This window comes from Pogona vitticeps, chromosome 15 (assembly GCF_051106095.1).
Source record: "Pogona vitticeps strain Pit_001003342236 chromosome 15, PviZW2.1, whole genome shotgun sequence".
Lineage (NCBI taxonomy): Eukaryota > Metazoa > Chordata > Lepidosauria > Squamata > Agamidae > Pogona > Pogona vitticeps.
In genome coordinates this window covers 1,931,461-1,949,588 of record NC_135797.1, presented here as the reverse complement: position 1 = coordinate 1,949,588, position 18,128 = coordinate 1,931,461, and the positions used below count along the sequence as shown (strand labels likewise).

Genomic DNA, 18,128 nt, shown 5'->3' with positions numbered 1-18,128 from the left:
TTGCTCCATTTTAGGCTGAGCACTCTGCCCATGGGCAGAGACAACCCGCCCAGAACAAGTTTCAAAGGGGCGGGGAGACGCCTCCCCTCTTCCCGCCCCTTCAGTCCAAGTGACACTGAAATCTTGAGGTAAAAGGAATAAAGAAATAAATACACCGTCCATTCCGTCATTCTTTTATTGAAAAAGAAAGAAAGCCCAGCCCGGGGCCTTTCCTGCTTCGCTCTGCCGCGCCGCGTCGACCCAGCCCGGTGGGCGGAGCCAGGCGAGGCCGAGGATCGAGCGCGGCCTAGCTGGGCCTGCCTCCCTCGCGGCCTGGCGCATGCGCGGAAGGGGAGGCGGAGGAGGAGGCCATGTTGGCGGCCGGGCTGAGGGGAGCCGCGCGAGGCGCCCTCCAAGCGGCAGGGAGGCCTTTTAATCTGCCCGGGCCTCCCTCTCAGCTGCGGGGCTTCAGGCTTTCGGCGGCGCGGGTGAGAAACGCCGGCAGCAGGAGGAGGGAGAGGGGAAAGGGTCGGGCAGGAAGCAAGTTTTGAGGGGGGACGGCATTATGGCGGGGGGTGGGTGAGGTGAAAAGGTGTGTTTGTATGAGGAGACGAAGGCGTGAGGGAATTGGAAGCCGGGGCAGCGGAGGAGGAGGAGGAGGAGGAGGAGGGAGCTAAAAAAGTCTGTCAGGAACGGTTTGTGTGGATGCCCGTGCAGTAGGCGCACGTGTGTGCACGCGCAACACGCGTGTCCTTTCATACACGCCTGTGTAGGCCTATATAAACCCATGCACGGCTATCCCTGAGGTGCCTGTGTTGGGTTGTGTGTGTGTTTAGGCTTATTATATGCTTCAGGGGGTGGGGTGGGGAAGTATCTTTTTCCAGGCAGCAGCTCGTGAAGGTGGAAGCCAACATCCTCTCTTGCGGCCAAATGCAGAGAAACTTCTGTTTATCCGCCCGTGTTTGTGTATCTATAACTGTATCTCCCGAGAGATACACAGACATAAATAAATAAATAAATAAATAAATAAATAAATAAATAAATAAATAGAGGGACTGGCAAAAAGGAAGTCTATTCGCCCGCCAAATGTTTCCGCTCCCACTTTCTGCAATGGCTGAGGTAAACGGAGGCGGTCAGGTACGTGGGCTGCCTGAGAAACAGCGAACTTCTGGACTCCAGTTACTCTTTTTAGGGATGAAAAGCGACAACTTTGAATTTCACAAAAATCTTGAGTGAGGCGCCCTTTCCGTTCTCATTTGCTCCTATACAGAGACGTGTACTGTATATATTTCACACAAGCGGGCACATGTGAATATATACAATACAGTATACGTTTGCTTCCGTTTTGCTAGGATTCAGCCAGGTGTGTGTATGTGTAGGCATCTATATACGGGGGCAAAGGACGGCGGACCCTGGGTGGGTTAAGAGGGGAGCTCTTGAGGAGCAGGGAAGGGAATTGGGGGGGTAGGCGTGGGGGACAGGGGTGGTTTGGGTGCAAGTCTAGGGCAGTACGGAAAGTGAGAAATAATCTGTGGGGAGGAATGCAAAAGGTGCAGGAAATGATGAGAGAGGGTGAACTTGCTTTATGAGGCATGTATAATGTGCAAAATACGTTATGGACTAATATCGTGAACTGCCTCCAGGTGTTTCAGAACCGTGACTTATTTAACTTCCTGGAAGTCTGAGGTGATTCATAGTTTGGAGACCCAAGAAAAAAGCAAACCCACGCCATTCTCTCTACAGTTTTTGTTCTCCTTCCCCCATGTAATCTCTTTGGGGATCATCAGCACAGCTTAGTCTAGGTAGATGAGGAATAAATGGAGAAACGTCAGGAGCTGCTGGCCGTAGAGAGTCAGAGAACAGGGACTTGGCTGAGTAGGACCAGTTACTGACGTTCTCTGTCTCTACCTTTAAGGAAACTGTGATCGTAGAACGATGGTGGCAAGTGCCCCTGAGCAAGGAAGGGCGTCCGCCTCGGATAAAGCATCGCCGCTATCGCGTCTTCAGATTGGTGGAGGACCTCAAACATGTGCCGAAGCCACCGCTGGAACTGATCCTCACACACTGTGTGGAGGGTGGGTTTCCTTTTCTGACCCAGGCCAGGCAGATTCTCTGTGGCTCGACTTCCATCTTTTATACAGCAATGCTTTATTGAGCAGAATGTGCTTTTGCTTTTGTATACTCTGCTTTGAAAGGACGGAGCCTTTCACATCAAACTAGGGCTTCCTAAAGAGAGGTGAATTTGCTGTCAAACGTTCCTGGTTTGCCTGAACATGTGGGGATATGTAGGAATAAGTTCTTGTCTGGAGTTAAAGGCAGCAGGGTAAATGATTGGGAAGGAAAGGGTTCAGCGCTCCCTGTAGCAACATAGAAGGCTTACTCTATCATCTGGGCTGTTCCGCCAAAGACTGGAGATATGAGTTTACCTGGTGAGGTGCTTCTCTATGTAAAAAAAGACAGATACCTGGACTAGAATGCTGGCTTGTTCCAGGAGGGGTAAACATGAACTCTTCTCCCAGAGGAGGAGGAAAAATCCCTTTTCTACTAGTTTTCTATGTGCAGGGATTTTTACTTTTCACATGGAGGAGCACTTCCTCATATGACCCTCACCTAGGGGTTCAAGAAATGCAATGCAGACACAGGTTTACTTCCTCAGGAGAATTACCTTCATAGGGGAAGCTCTGGAATTTTGGGCTCCTTCTCTGGATGCTTAATTATTGCTTTTATTTATTATTTATTTATTTATTCAATTTATATGCCGCCCACACTACCCAGAGGTCTCTGGGCGGCTTACAATAATTAAAATTCAACACAGTAAAAGATAAAATAATTAAAATGCAATTAAAATACAATTAAAATTGCCATCAGACCCACAGCTAATATTATTTCAATTTTGTGACATTGTGGAGACGTACCTTTGTTGAGTGTGCTTTTTTAAAAAGGCAGGCAGCGGGATTCCCTTTTCAGTAAGGGTAATTCTTTGCAGACAAAATGCTCTGTTTGTTTGCAGATGTAGGAAATCGTGGTGATCTTGTCTCAGTACACCCGTCGTTTGGTCGTAACATACTTCTGGCCGAAAACAAGGCTGTTTATGCCTCCCCTGAGAACAAGAAGATATTTGAGGAGGAAAAGCGAGTGAGTAGCATTACTGTACTATGTGCACCTTGCCTGCTGTGCGGAAAGTAACTGCGGAGCTGGACCAAGCCCAAAGCAAAACAAAGAATCTGTCTCATGTTAGGTTTTTTTTCTCTCCCCTAGTTACGTGCTGAAGGAAAGCTGCCGAGACTCCAAAGTCACTCTGCCATAAAGGTGAGCTACTGCATGTCTTCCAAAACACAGTAAGTGTAATTTGAGGAGAAAGTCCCCAGAAGGGAGGCAGAGTAACAAAAAAATTGTTATTTTTTAAATGGTTTACCAGTCTCTACTTTTGGGGCCACTCTAGGACTGTGTATCTTGCCCAAGGCCCAGTGGGGAATCAGACTCCCAACCTTTCCAACTCACTGAACTATCCATCCAGCTCTCCATGTGAGGTTAATATGATTCATCAACCAGCCAGTATAAATAAGGTCAACCTAAATCCTTCACTGGCTGATTTTAAAGGATGTTGGTGTTCTTCCTTCTTGTAGACGGTTCGGTTTCTGCAGAACTGCAGTCTTGAAATTGGAGTGAATGACTGTGACCAGTTTGAGCTGACCAATGAGATTGTGGCTCACCAATTTTACCGGAATGTGAGTCTTGCCGCTTTTATATTTGTATTTTCTTTCTGTGTTCCATGGTCAAGGTTGCAAATGTTTGCAAGTTGGGATGATGGTGTTTCATCAGGAGGCATTGCCTCCTTCTGTCCTTCTCTGTGTTCTCCAAACAAAAATATGTGTTGTTTTATTGTAATATTTTGATCTGTAACCTTTTCACTCTCCTACAGCCACCTGGAAGTCTTGTACACGCTCAGTAACCCAGGTAGCTCTCTTCTGTCACTTTTTAAGAGTGTCCATTCACAAAATAGCAAACGTCCTTGGCCCATTCAGCTGATTAACTTGTGCTAAAAGCAAACAAACACTTTTCCCCCATTCCAGCCATCAGGACCTACAAGTAACTTTTTAAAAAACTGTAGAGTGGCATGCCAACTTACCCGAGGCGTTCCCTCTTTAGTGTGCTCTCTTCCAGAGACAGGCACATTATGTTAAAACTAGCAAGAGACACAAAGGGGCATGTCTTTAAAAAATACTGATATTTGTGCCAGTTCAATACAGCAAACAAAACTCACACCACTTGTAAGTTACGCGATCCCTGATACAGTGACAGCCATCTTTAGCGTTAGACTGTTTTTAAAAAGTGTTTGAGAGAAGGCAAAACCATGATTTATTTATTTTTATTTTTTGTGCTGAACAGTTTGGATCGGCTGCTGAGAAAAGGTTTGCTCTTCAGAGCATTTGAGAGGGTTAATCCTGGCTGGGGGGACGAGCCTTCTGCAGTCTGGAACCATACAGAGAGGGGGAAGGAGCTTTTATCCCTTTGGAATGGGATCTCCTTCCAAGTGGTGTCTTTGTGCCGTTGGAAGCGGCTCACCCTTGATAACGTTGCCTTTTCTCTCTTTCAGCTCGGGGTCGTGGTGTCTCTGCATGCTCTGAAGCTGCCAGACGAGCCGATTACGCAGTTGGGTGATTACTGGTGCGATGTCACGGTAAGGCCAACAGTGGCATGTATTCTGGGGGCACTTTTCCACAGTGCTTGGGTCTGCTGGGGACAGCTCTGAAAAAGGTGGAACCACAGATGGACGTCCAGCTGGAGATGAGCCACAAAAGACAGGTCAGCTGACAGTGACCATCTCTGGTGGCTGGTGGAGACCCCTTATTTTTGTATTCATTGAAAATATTTTTACCCTACTTTTCTGCTTAAAAGGACCCGTTGAGTGGAAGGTGCTGAGGAGGGCTCCCATCACAGGGCTGTTGTCTTCATGCTTGGCTCGTGGGCTACCCGTAGATGCATCCGGGTGGCCGCATGGCAGGGGAGGGGTGGAATAGGACACAGGAATAGATGAACCTTCGGTATGAACCAGACGTGGTCATGATATATATATGGTCATGTATAAGTTACATTGGCTACCAGTTGCTGCCCGGGCCCAATTCAAAGTGCTTGTTTTGACATATAAAGCCCTAAACGGCTTGGGCCCTGGATACCTGAAGGACCGCCTCCTTCCATATGAACCTACCCGGCAGTTAAGATCTAGCCAGGGGGCCCTGTTGAAAGAGCCGTCCCTTAAGGAGGTAAGAGGGACGGTTTGTAGACAAAGGGCCTTTTCGGCAGCTGCCCCCAGACTATGGAATGCCCTCCCGACTGAGATTCGTCTGGCGCCGACGCTGATGACATTTCGGCGCCAGGTCAAAACCTTCCTGTTCCAGAAGGCTTTTAATTGAAATAATATTAGCTGTGGGTCTGATGGCAATTTTAATTGTATCTTAATTGTATTTTAATTATTTTATCTTTTACTGTATTGAATTTTAATTATTGTAAGCCGCCCAGAGACCTCTGGGTAGTGTGGGCGGCATATAAATTGAATAAATAAATAAATAAATGATGTATTCTGAGGATGCAGAAACGAAAACTTAAGTGCCCCTGTGTAGTGAGAGGCAGAAAGCATGGTTGATGCAAGTGAAAAATGGTCCTCAGTCACCACCTGTTGCAAGAGCTTTTCAATGTTTTGTTTGTTTTGGTTGGCGTTCTTATCTCCTTAATAAGGTACGAGCTGACTGTTGCTCTCCCCTGTTGTATGCGTTCAGCTTCTGCTGCATTGGCAGGCTTTGTTTAAGGGCAAGACTATTTTGTTGTTGGCCGTGCAAATAGGGCTGAGGTGATCCAAATAATTGGTGCCACGGTTGTTGGACTCCCTAAAAGCAAAAGTGACTGCCAGACTGTACTGTTTGGGGTGGGGTGTAGAGGTTTGGAGGGGAGGAGGGTTTTGAAAGGGTAGACCGGCAAGTGGAAGGTTTTCAGGATCTCCAGGTGTTGCGACTTTTCCCTTTCATCATTTCCAGGCCTTCTGTGTCCCACCAAAGTTGGCAAGATGATTCAGAGGGAGGAGAACAGTATATAGATGCGTAGGGTGTATATTGCATAAATCTGTGTCCTTTTTTTTCCTCGAAGGGAATTCTTCTTTAGCTGATGTATGCATACTGTAAAATGGTGTTGGTCTCCAGCAGGCCAGGCCAGGCAACCACAGTGTTTCTTTAAGCACTTTCTTTTCTTCTTGACCCTTGTAACTCTCTGGTGTATGGTCCAGGGGTGCCACCCGAGCTCCTTTCCCATCTCTGCTTCCTTGTACATTGCAGGTGAACGGTCTTGACACCATCCGGGTGCCCATATCGGTGGTGAGGTCTGCGACGCCCATGCCCGAAAGTGAAAGGCTTTGGCTGGCCAGGCCCGAGCCCCAAGCCACCCCTGAGCAGCCCTGGTGAATTCCCTTTCGAAGCCCCAAGGAAGAGGATGGGGAAACAGGCAAAGCACTGGAGACAATCCGTGTGCCTCCACGGTTCCAGAAAGGGAGGCCAACCTCAGTTTGAGTTTGCCAGAAGCTGGGCCCTCTTGTGTTTGAAGGCGGCTGGAATGGTCACTGAAGTGGAAGGAAAAATGTTTTGTCTTCTTCCTAAATATTAGAAGCAACTTCAGTCTATAACAAAACAGGTTTCTTTTGCATGAAATAATGGCAGCAGTTCCTTTTGCTTCTGCACTTCTGAACATGCATCTCACAAAAAGCAGGAGAAATATGAACACCTTGTAAATAAAGATACACCTGTCTCATATGTTCTTTTTCATTATGGTTAGAGGCCCCGTTCTGCGATCCAGAGAAGACAAGCAGATGAAAGAAGCCATTAAGACACTCCTCGCCTCTAAACTCATAATTAGATAAGCATATCTCCGCTGCAATTTGCTGGAATGGTTTTTGTAGGGGTGGAGTCTTGGCATTGATTGATGGCATATTGAGGCCTGTGGTGCCTCACTGTCACAGAGCAGCACCTGGGAAGGTCACAGGATTGCCCTTGGCCGAGCTTGTACTGACCCTAAGGGCCATTGATTTGCCCTTGGCTGAGGCTGCTATGACTTCCTGGAGGGACCAGCTTGGCAGAAGGACCTTAGGAGGCAGGTTGAAGAACCAGTCGTCTTAAAAACAGAAGATCAGGAGTGATCCATAGAAATGAGAATGCTAGGAGGCAAAGTTGCAGAAGGAGAGGAGAGCTAAGAAGGGGACGTGACAGACGGATCAGGAGCTGAAGAGACAAGAGAGAGTGATGTGAATTTTAAATCTCCAGCCAGGTTTTAGTTTGCAGGTCTCTCTTATAGTGATAATGATGACGTGAATAATAATAATAATAATGGACTATACAAAGTGCTTTTAGATCAACTTCAGAAGAGTAGCTTTTTAAAAATGGCAGGCCCACAGGATCTGTAATGACTTGCACTTCAGTGTCTGCACACACCTCGCAGTGGATAGCTGACAGCGTTCTCTTCCACATGACACCTGGAGAAATACAGGCGTGAAGCTTACGGCCCAGACACCCTCCCTTTCGAAGGACATCTCGGATGTGACCAGCAGTTTTTACTCTCAGCAGGCATGCCCTCTTTTCTCTGATAGCTCCTATCTTTCAGTGCCCTTAATAACGTTGTGCTCGCCTTCGGTATTGGAAGTGCTATCTCAGCCCGCACGGGGGTAAATTCACGCCTCACAATGGCCAGCTGGCACAGTGGGCCCCTTTCTTTCAGATCATTGATTACACCTTCATTCTTTTTAGATAGTTGTTCTTCCAAAGAGGGAAACTTGACCTTTTTTTCCACTTCAGGTTGGAAGCAATCTATGGCTTCCAAGGAATTGTGGGTGCTCTGACACCACTTCCCTGTGTCCCTGCGGGGAAGAGAACGGGAAAGCATCCCCCCCACACACACTTGCTTTTAAAAGCAAAACATGGAAAGCCGCCAAAAGTATCATTAAGCTCTTATATGATAATGCTTGGGCGTGGGCTGTAGAAGGGGTTCTCTGTTCAAGGAGGCCATGAATATTCAGAGGCGTTCTTGGCACTCCCCATGGGAGGCCCATCCGTTATGGCAAGGTTGACATCCCGCTCCGCCAAGGTGAATCCTGAGATAATGTCAGAAGACTGTCCTGCCAAAGAATGAAGGAAGGTGCTAAGGGGGGGGGGAGTGAGTGCTGCTGGCAAAGAGGAGGGTGTGGCAAACTCTAGATGCACAGACCACAGCAGTTCGTTCCTTAGCTATTATTAAAATATTTGTATCCTGCTCTAAATTCAAGGATCTAAAGTTGTAATACGAACACTGCAAAATACCGGTAATATCAGCTTAGAATAGTATCTGCCCTGTGCATTCAACCCATCGAATCTGATCATCCTGTGACTGGTAGACTCCCCCCTCCCCGTCAGTCACAAAATTTAGGAAGGACTCAGGTTTGACTTGATGGCAAAATAACTTCACCATCACGGTGCGTCTGGCCGACAAGGAGAGGTCATTGTGCACCCTTGGCCACATCAGATGTGCTCCTCTTCCCTGTTGCCATAAAATGCATTGCAGCTTCTGGTGGCACGGAGAGGAGGCCCTCCCCAGCAGATATCGGTGGCTGCGGATCTGTGCTGTGCGTTCACGCCCTGTCATGCGCCTGGAGACGCGCTCCGTTGGGGATCATAGATTCCACACCCTTTAGTTATTTAAAAGTCATTACCTGCACCTTGAATTGAGCGGTTAGGATGATCTAAAAGTAAGAAGTTGTTCTCCGAGGTTAAGGATAGAAAAATCTTCCCCAACCAATACATGTCACAAATGTTAAGAGGTGGCCCTGAGGTTGGTTCGCGCACCCCCCCCCACACACACACCCATAAAAGATCTTGTGAGTACAGACTGCCCACTGTGCTATGTTTTTCCCTTGATCCCTTGTGGCGTGCATTAACATCTCCATCTTTCATGATTTGGCTACCCTTTCTTAGCCATCTTTAACTTCCGTAGTTCTGTGCTTCTTTGTTCAGCATATCAGTTTTTTTTTTTAAACCTAAACATGGAAGCCTTAACAGAATTCAACCATATTGAGAATGATAAGAAATTCTCAGCTTTTGGCCTTCCAGATATTTTGAGTTATTACCTGCAGAAACTCCACCCTGTCGGGTCAAGGTTTATCCCAGGCAGCTCCTAAGCCCTGAATAGTTGGCAGTGTTTGAGGAATCACAGGCAGCCGTTGGAAGAGCCGAGGCAACTAATGGGCTGTAGTAAGAATTGAGATCTAACCTCTTCTGCTAGATCCCTAGTTTGCTTGTCTTCCTTGAAGAAACAATGCTTTGCTAAAAGTTGAGCATCTCATCCTCCTACCTATTTGCAAGATTGAGTTCCCTTTTCCTGTTAGTTCCGCTGGGTGGCAGCAAAGAATCACACCTCCCGATATTTTACAAGGGTGTTCCTTCTTCACCCTACATCTCAGGCCTTGGACTGCCTGGCTACGTCAGGTGGATTCATCCCCTAGGTTGTGAGCAGTCGACGCACTTGGTCTCAAAAAGTATACCCATATCCTTCAAGAAGGAGGGAAGAATTCATTTAATAGCTTTTAAGTCAAGCAGGTTGAACGTGGAAGTAGTAATAATAATAATAATCTTTGAACTGCAAATCTGGAAGGAACCCTATGGATCATCAAGTCTAGCTCCTGCTGAGGAGGCACAGTGGGGAATCAAACTCCCAACCTGTGGTTTCACAGCCATTTACCTAAACCTCTGAGCTATTCCTAAGGCTTAGACATACAGGAAAGTTGTCTTGATCAAGTCCCAAGGCAGCCCTGCACATGTGGACTCAGATGTAATTTCTGTTGAGATCCATGCGATTTTTAACACCTACTGTAAGTAAGGGTGTGTGGGTCTTAGTTGGTTTCTAGCTACTCTGCACCTTTTTTTAAAAGGCCCCATGGGCAACATGGTTCTTCCCTGAGTAGATATTTATCAGCACAAATGTACAGCTACAGTTCATCTGTTTTCTCCCCAAAGTTCAGCTTTATTGTCAGCCTTAGTTGCTAGGAGAAGAACAGCAGAGAAGAAATGCGAAAGAAGAAGTGGGTCCTGAGAAGCATGACGAAGCAAAGGGCTGCGAACCCCTGTGGGGTGGGAAAGCCATGTTTGTTACGACAAGAAGCCGAAATGGAGAGAGCAAGTGTCAAGACGTGCTTGTGTCTGCTGATAGCCAGGGGCCGATGGGGTGACAGGACTGTCAGAGGGCCTGGTTGAGGTTCTCCATCATTTCCTGCTGGATCTTCCTGGGGAGTTCTGGGTCGGTAAAATAATCTGAAATAAAAGAATGAAGAGAAAGATGGATTAGGCCCTGAGACACGGCGACAGAAGAGGAGGGCCGGCACCAGCACAACACCCTGGATTTCTCTCTGATGCGAAACCTCTCATAGCGGGGGGGGGAAAAAGAATTATACGCCCCAACCTTAAGCGATCGTTCTTCAAACGGAGGAAGGAGAAAAGAACAGAGGACACGGCCTCGTCATCTCTTGTCTTCCTTGCGTGCGCCTCTTATTGAGTTGTCGAATCTGTACTCTGCGTTCTCTTTTATCACAATTCTGACAGCAAAGGGGACCGGCTGCACCAGCCACTCCCAAGCACCAGCCCTGTTGCCAGAGCTCCAGTGAGCCTCTTTGGAATGGCTTCCGTTTATTTGCGTTGTTCCTCCCCCCCCAACCGGAGCATCTTCCTCTTCACTCATAATTGCTGAAAGGGGGGTGGGGGGGCCTTCAGCTTCGTGATCTGCTGGACTCTACAAAGCCCCTGTGGGGTCTTACTTAAATTTAAAATCCTGCCCTGGTAATAGCTGGCTGGATAGTTCCATGAGTTAACCTTCTTCCTGCAGAACCAGAGGTTGGGAGTTTGATTCCCTCCCCAAGTCGAGCCAGCCTGGGTGGCCTTGGGCGAACTGCACAGTCCCAGGGCACCTCCAGAAGAAGGGAACGATAAAACACGCCCTTCTTCCCAGCAAACACTGGGAAGGGTTGCCCTAAGTCATAATTGCCCCAACAGCATATTATTATTATTACATAATTACTGTGATCATGAAAAAACAGGATGGTTTAATTTTTGTTATTTATATTTTATTTATAGTTCAGTGGTTTAGGTCTCTGGATGCAAAGCCAGTGGTTGGGAGTTCAGTTCCCCAGGGGTGCCTCTTTGACAGGAGCTGGACTCGAAGGATTCACAGGGTCCCTTTCAGCTCTGTGATTTAAAACGTGTATAGGCCGCTCTACGTCACAGGATCTCAGGATGGGTTGAAGAGCTTTATGTAAAATCAAACCATTTAAAACACAGAATTAAAACACTCAAACTTTAGAAGAGGGTGGCTAACTTCAAAGGCGCCACAATTTCTGTTCTCCCAAAATCTAATATGTGGGATGAAGCTTCTCACTGTATTAGAAATCTATTTTGTCTCCAATGTGCTTCACCCCTTTATTTCCTTTTCCTGGTTCCACCACTGGCTGCCTCGCGTGAATTGATCCTGCGCACCGGCCGGCTGGTGTCTGGTTCTTATTTGTGCATTTGAAGCTTGCAGACAGGAAGACCATCATTTGCCCATTCTGTACTTTAAAAAAAAAGGATTTAACATCCCATTAACAGTGCCAGAACTTAAAGAATGACGGCATTGGCGATTCACTCTAACAAGGTTTCCTGTACAGTCGTAGCCCTGATACAGAGATCTGTATGCAGATAGTGTCAGAACCCCAATGGTGGCTTGCACAGAGACTGAGGAATAATCATTGTCGGCAGAAGGTACACCAAGTCAGAGCAACACTGGAGAGCCTCAGGCCCCGTAGCTTCAAGACCTGAAACTTCTATGCCCGAGTCCTGAACACCCAGACCAGCAGGAGTGGCAACCCCTAAGCATAGCTTCGCTTTAGCATGCGTCTCTTTGAAATGCTTAACGATCCCTAGAACTGTGAAGCAATGTGAGCATGCACGCCAGGCCTCAGCTGTTGAAGGGAGGAAGAGCTAGCTTGTCTTCAAGGCCTGTCCCATTGTCTGGGAAGGGGTGGAGCCTGGAAAGCCTTGAACAAGAGGTATAGAAGACTTCAGAGGGGCTCCAACACTCTTTGGAGGAAGGTGGTACATCCTTTTGCCTCCATGTAGACTCATCACTACCATCTTGAACACAACAGGTAACTTCCCGCTTGGATTGCAGTAACACATTGTATATGGAACTTCACATTTGCTAGGGAGCCTGACCCATGATGCTGGTTATCATCGTTAAAAACTCTGTATGACTTCTCCCCGCTGAAATATCTGAAAGAATGGCACCTCCTTATATTATACTGCCTGTGAGTTAAAGTCTTCAGGGAAGACTCTTCAGAAAGGGCCATCTTACACACTTACCAAACCAGCAGGGCCTTTTCTGTGTTGACCCTCTGTCTTAGGGATACCCTTGGAAACAAGACTGGTGCAGTGACTTTTGCTTTCTTCCCCGTGCCAAAAGTTGTTCACCCATCCATTTTAAAATGCTAAGTCTTAACCTCAATTCTAAACTGATTTTAGATTGTTATTATTGCTCTTTCTTAGTTAGGGGAATGATTTCAGTGCCACCACTTGTCAGATTTGTTGGTATTGTTAAGAGTGTTTGCTTGGTTTTTAGAGTAACTTTGTTTAAAATTGGAACTCTTAAGGAGGGATAGACTTGATCCCTTATTCTTGCATTTCCACGGTTAGGCAAATAACGTTTTTATTCAATGGCATTTTGCATTTAATTTAGTTGCTCTAGGGTTTTTAGGGAGATATTGATAATCTTGTGGGAGTCTTTTGGTTTGTTGGTGACCAGTTTTTCGGTTTCACTGCTATCTCTGTTCTCATTTGAAGGCTTTTATTCTTAGCTACCTTGAGTGCCGTTTCCAGCAGAAAGGCAAGATAGAAATTTTCATTAATTTATTAATTAGATGCGTAAAGAAAAATAAGACATCTTTGAAAGACAAAAGTTAAAGGGTGACGTACAAGCTCCCAGATTCACGGCATTGGGACTCTCCTTGGTAGGTAGCAGTAGGTGGAATGCATTACAATCTTGTAGAAATGCCTGAATCTTTTACTGTGTTCTCATCTTCTCCCTTGAGCAGTTGGAATGTCTCTGGACATTCAGTAATGCACAATGTATCCCGGCCAATCAGAGGCAGGCTCTGCCAGTATAGAAGTAGGGTTTGATGCCAGATTCCAGGTATTTTGTGCCGTAAAGTGGATGGGACAAGAATTATATTGCATGACTATGTGAGGAGCAGAGGAATCAAGGTCTTCTAATGTGGAATGTAAATATAAATGCTCACCAGCTGCAAACTCCCGTATATTCTCTGGTCTCTGCAGGAGGACTTCTCTGGAAAGAATTGTTGGGGAAGGGGAGACAGAGAAAGAGACTTTAAAAAGAGCTTTTTAAAAGGTTGCATTTCCCCCCCCCACCGTTGTTGATTTTGTAGGTCCTTGTCAAAGGTGTGCAAGACAAATTGGCAAATTACTCCTTCCTTATTGGGAATCAATAAGCCAATTAGCAGCAGAGGAGAAACATTTAATTTACATCTGCATCCACCTTTGGCAAGGAGGGAGGTGGAAGTAGTTTTATTTATTATTATTTTTAAAAAAAGTATACAAGAGCATAACAACCCTCACAGAGCCAAGGAAATATTTATACCAATTAAAAATACCTCTTCTGAATTACGCCGCTCCTTCATTGGGAATCGATGAAGCAATTAGCAAAGGCACTAGGAAGCCAGCCCTCCCGAGTGGGAGGGAAGAAATTGCACGGAAAGTTCCAAAGGACGAAGGACTGGCTTATAAAAGCAACCCAGGTGTCTTATAAATGAAAATAACTGCTTCGTAGTGAGCAGCTAACAGCAGTAGGGTTGATTCACTGAAAAGGTAGAAGTCGGCCAGTACGCCATCGTCCCTGAGTCAAAAGTGCCCTGAGCCTTCAGTAAAACCGCACGGTGTGGTTCTCCATAGATTGCCAGGAAAACAAACCAGTGGGTCCTAGATCAAATCAAGCCTGAACACTCTCTGGAGGCAAAAATGTGGAACCAAGGTGGTCCTACTGTGGGGCAGCCCATGAGAAGGCAGGATTCTCTGGAAAAGATAATAATACTAGGAAAAGTAGGAGGCCAAATACGAGAGGGGTGGACTCCCTAAAGGAAACCACAGGTATGCGTTTGCAAGAGCTGAGCAGGGCAGTTGAGGACGGGACATTCTGGAGATCCCTCATTCATAGGATCGCCACAAATCCGAGCGATGGTGTGTAACAAACAACAACAGAGTTCTTGGACTATGCTAGCTCAGATGGTTATCAGTGAAAGCACAGAGTACTAAGCTTCTCATATTTTTTGGTGGAGAGAGGAGGGAATGTCTATTAATCTAGGAAGCAAGCACTTTTGGGACCGCATAGACACTGCTTTCAGGATTTCTCGGGCCGTGAACAATTAAACTGTCCTCTTAATTACATGCAAGATGTAATTTGATTTAAATTTGTTCTCTGGAGGAGCAATGGAATTATTATTTCCATTCCTATGGTCATGGACCATTTTATAGCACATGATCCTGTTATACCTGTGACACAGCTAAGCCTTTCTTCATATTGAAGAAGTGTTCCTCTTGATATCCTGTACAACTCACTGGGTGGGAGAAGGCAAATCCAGAGGAAGACACTATTTGCCCCAGTGCCCCGTGTTTTGCTTCTAGAAGGATACCTTTCTGATTTATCTGTTTTCTTCCACCTACCTGTGGGCTCCAGGCATTAGAACAACCTTTGCAAAGGTTATTCTGATACCTGCCTTCCCTCCTATTTCTTTCAGGACCAGCTCCACCAGAATTTATCCTCTCAACCTACCATGCTCTGCTCAAATGCATTAGAATGAGTTGAACAGCCCCTCCCCCCCAAAAAAGTGTACCGCCTGTCGCAAGGCATTCAGTCCTCCAGATCTGGTGTGGTTTGTTTGTTTTTATCCCTTCATCATTTAAAAAACAAGACAAAACATGCGAACCTTACCTGAGAAATCCTGACAGCAGCAGCTCCACTTCTTTGTGGGAACGCAAGTATTTCTCATTAGCAATCTTGGTGTTTATCTAAGAGGAAACAGGAGCACCACACGGATTAAAGAATGAGCTGCAGTTTAAGTACCTGGATGCAAGGCCCTGATTGCACATATTAGCTTTAAGTTTTTTGTCCTTTATATTCTTAACCTCGTGTATGTGAAGGCAAAAATCTGCCACTTGCTTTACTGGGCTCCTGATCCCTTAAATGAGAACAGTTGCGTCCATTTTTTCCTAGCCGATCAGGGAGAAACTGTCAGCTACGGAACGTAGATAAACAGTGCTGAGTGTTGAAAGGTCAGTTTATCTGAGAAGGGAAAAGACACAGGACCCACGACTGGGAGACAGATGGGGTTGTTAAGATGGGAATTGAACACCCTTTCCTCAGCAGTGTCGCAGGTCAGTCGCTGCACAGTTTGGAAAGGCAGGCTGTGAGAAGGGGTGCTTGAAAAGAGCTGCTCCACTCACCCTGCAGTGTAGGCCGTGCAGTTTTGGAACACCCCTTTTTACAGCTTCTTTACTATGAATTGCTATCACTCTTCTTTCTATGCTGGCAGTGAGGCAGGAAGAACCCTGAAATCGGCGGGTTTTTACTCGGGGGTGGGGGGAGAGAAAGTGCGACTAAACGTTCGGCAACCTGCTTCCTGCCTTTGGAAATCCATCCCGTATTCTCAGTCCTGGATCAGTTAAGGCTGTCGGTGTTCAAAGGGGAAACAAACCCATTTGGGGGGGGGGATTGACAGGTAGAAGAGGATGCTCCTGGCAGAAATGGGAAGGAGGCCTTTGAAGCCAACGGCAGGTAGGACCGTTATCACCTGAGCAGCTGGCCATTGATACTTTTCCAGCCTCCCAAGTTGCAAAGAATAAGAAGAATGAGATTGGATGGGTTTAGGGCAAAGCCTAATGGCGGGGGGGGGGACCGAACTCACAGGTTTGGGAGGTCCCTGGGCAGTTCCTGTGGGATGAATGAAGCCAAGGACTCTGGGATCTTTGGGAACAGGGGGCTGCATCATTCCACCCATTTGCACAGGGGCTAAATGTGCAAGCTTTTATTTTTACCTGGATTATAGGCATGGCTCGCCATTGAAATAAGAAGATAAAATCCAGGCAGAGATTTACGGAAGGCAGAAAAACGGGAGCCTCCAGTTCGAGAGGGAGGGAGGAGGCTGTTGAAATAGCAAAGAGCCTTGTACATACACACAAACATACATACACAACGCAAAGGAAGGACGTTCTCAAGCTGGGACCCATGAAATAATTTATTTGGGTAGAAATGTAAAAACCCCAAAAGAAAAACAACCACCACCACATGATATTTTGTGCTGAACCCTCTGGAGCAGGTTGTGAACGCCGACACCCTTTTTTTTTCTTTGCTGAGGGAGTTTATGGAGGGAGCCCAAATATTCCCCAGCAGCCTCTGGGACCCTGTTTCTAAACTGTAAAACCCCAAAATTTAAATCTGTGTAAGAAAGTTCTGATAGTTTGAAACCCCCATCACCCAGAAATGGGGGTGAGGAAATTAGCTTCTCGGTAATTGCAGCTTCTTCGTTATTTTTGTTATTATTTTTTTAACCTCTTGCACTGTGTGTGCATTTATCATGTCCCCCTTCATCTTGGATTTGAACAAAATGCAAGATGCTTTTCATATCCCCTCCCAGACCCTTGCCGTTCCTCCCGAGGGGTGTACCGAGTCCTGCAGCCTGTCTTTCGGGGGGGGGGCACGTTCGCCCCAGGCAAAGAGAAGAGCCAGGATCGTTGCAGAATGCCATTCGTTAGGACTAGGAGCGGCTGGGCGTTTCTCTTTTATCTTTTCTGTTTGGAAACAATGCCCTCCCCCCCCCGCTTCCTCTTCCTCCTGTCTGCTACCCACCTTAAACTGCAGCAGCTTCTCAAGCTGATCCCTGTGGAGGGAGGCCACGTCCCGGCTCTCTAGACCTGAGCCCACGTCCACCATCTTGGCCATCCCGCCTCCCTTTCCAAGCAGGCTGGCGGCGCTGTTAGTGTTGCCATGGGAACCGGAACCGGGGATGCTGCCAGCTGGCGCGGCTTTGCCCGGGCAGCCAAACTAGGCCCAGGAAGAGGAGGAGGAGGAGGAGGTGGTGGAAATAAAGCTGCCTTACCCTCTTTTGTTGTTACTAGTAGTAGTAGTAGTAGTGGTGGTATTTTGCTTTTTCCTTTCCATCCTCCTCAACTTATATCTGTTCCTTGCCTTAAACACACATTCTCTCTCTCTCTCTCTCTCTCTCTCTCTCTCTCTCTCTCTTTTCTCTCACAAAGATGCACATGTTTTGCCCACTTTTAAAGTCAAATATGTTCGTGGTCAAGATTTTTGTGCCCTTTTTTGCATTATTTGTACATGGATCATTGCAGGATGCAATTCATTAGGGGCTGGGTATATCTCAACCCTTAAAAAGTAAAAGGGTGGGTGGGTTTGTTATTGTCTTTGCGTTCAGCAGTTAGCGAAGCTCTAACGTTTATAGTCTTAGCGTCTTATTACCATTCTTTGTTTTGGTTCGCATTATGGTGCGTTTGCCTCCAATAATACTTTTGTGTCTGTTGAAACTTGCCAGAAAGGATAAACGCAGTACTGTACCAGAATGCCAGGAAACGTAGAAATATTTTTTTTGTTTCTGTCATTGATTCTTGGATAACCAGGATCGTTGGGATGTAAGATAAGAAAGAGAAAGGCTTGCCGATCTGTGGATCTGAGGATTTTTGCCCTGTTTAATGTAGGAAGCAGTGACTTGGGTTTTATGTGAGGTGGCAGCAGCAGCAGCAAGAAACCTGCCAGCCATAACTGGCCCACTCAGATGTCTTGAGTTGAAACTTTAGTTTCCCTCATAAAATCACCACTATCCACCTGGGCCCATATTCTCCTGGGAGGATGCGCTGACCCCATGCACCCTTTGCCATAAAGCTAATAAGGGATCCCATTCCCCCCCTTTTCTTCTTTTCCCCCCCCAGTTCCAGAGCCTTTAATGACAACTTGTCTTGCAAACGTTCTCTGGAGAAATGCATTTGCCTTTCTTTTCCTTTCTTTCTCTGATACAGAGGTAAATAGAAGGAACATTT

The 18,128-nt window shown here is 46.5% G+C and overlaps 2 protein-coding genes across 2 annotated transcripts; one reads left to right on the top strand and one right to left on the bottom strand.

Moving 5' to 3' along the window:
• The first annotated feature begins 310 nt into the window (after positions 1-310).
• On the top strand, positions 311-6,776 carry MRPL9 (mitochondrial ribosomal protein L9). The gene is made up of 7 exons (XM_020798329.3): positions 311-467; positions 1,895-2,054; positions 2,990-3,114; positions 3,238-3,288; positions 3,606-3,707; positions 4,577-4,660; positions 6,306-6,776. Exons 1-7 carry the CDS (start codon positions 351-353, stop codon positions 6,429-6,431), a joined length of 765 nt encoding a protein of 254 aa, XP_020653988.3. The 5' UTR covers positions 311-350; the 3' UTR covers positions 6,432-6,776.
• A 3,209-nt stretch (positions 6,777-9,985) lies between these two features.
• RIIAD1 (regulatory subunit of type II PKA R-subunit domain containing 1) lies at positions 9,986-17,082 on the bottom strand. Its single transcript, XM_072984433.2, has 4 exons — positions 16,927-17,082; positions 15,013-15,089; positions 13,307-13,353; positions 9,986-10,295 (listed from the first exon to the last, which is right to left on the bottom strand). Exons 1-4 carry the CDS (start codon positions 17,017-17,019, stop codon positions 10,222-10,224), a joined length of 291 nt encoding a protein of 96 aa, XP_072840534.2. The 5' UTR covers positions 17,020-17,082; the 3' UTR covers positions 9,986-10,221.
• Between the last annotated feature and the right edge of the window lie 1,046 nt (positions 17,083-18,128).

What these genes read in the sequence shown, in the direction of transcription:
- RIIAD1 (XM_072984433.2), bottom strand. Translation starts at nt 17,019, where the DNA reads ATGGCCAAGATGGTGGACGTGGGCTCAGGTCTAGAGAGCCGGGACGTG. An exon ending in AGAAGCTGCTGCAGTTTAAG is followed by an intron (nt 15,090 to 16,926) that starts GTGGGTAGCAGA and finishes GTTTCCTCTTAG; the next exon opens with ATAAACACCAAGATTGCTAA. An exon ending in CTGCTGTCAGGATTTCTCAG is followed by an intron (nt 13,354 to 15,012) that starts GTAAGGTTCGCA and finishes AATTCTTTCCAG; the next exon opens with AGAAGTCCTCCTGCAGAGAC.
- MRPL9 (XM_020798329.3), top strand. Translation starts at nt 351, where the DNA reads ATGTTGGCGGCCGGGCTGAGGGGAGCCGCGCGAGGCGCCCTCCAAGCG. An exon ending in TCAGGCTTTCGGCGGCGCGG is followed by an intron (nt 468 to 1,894) that starts GTGAGAAACGCC and finishes TCTACCTTTAAG; the next exon opens with GAAACTGTGATCGTAGAACG. An exon ending in ATTACTGGTGCGATGTCACG is followed by an intron (nt 4,661 to 6,305) that starts GTAAGGCCAACA and finishes TGTACATTGCAG; the next exon opens with GTGAACGGTCTTGACACCAT.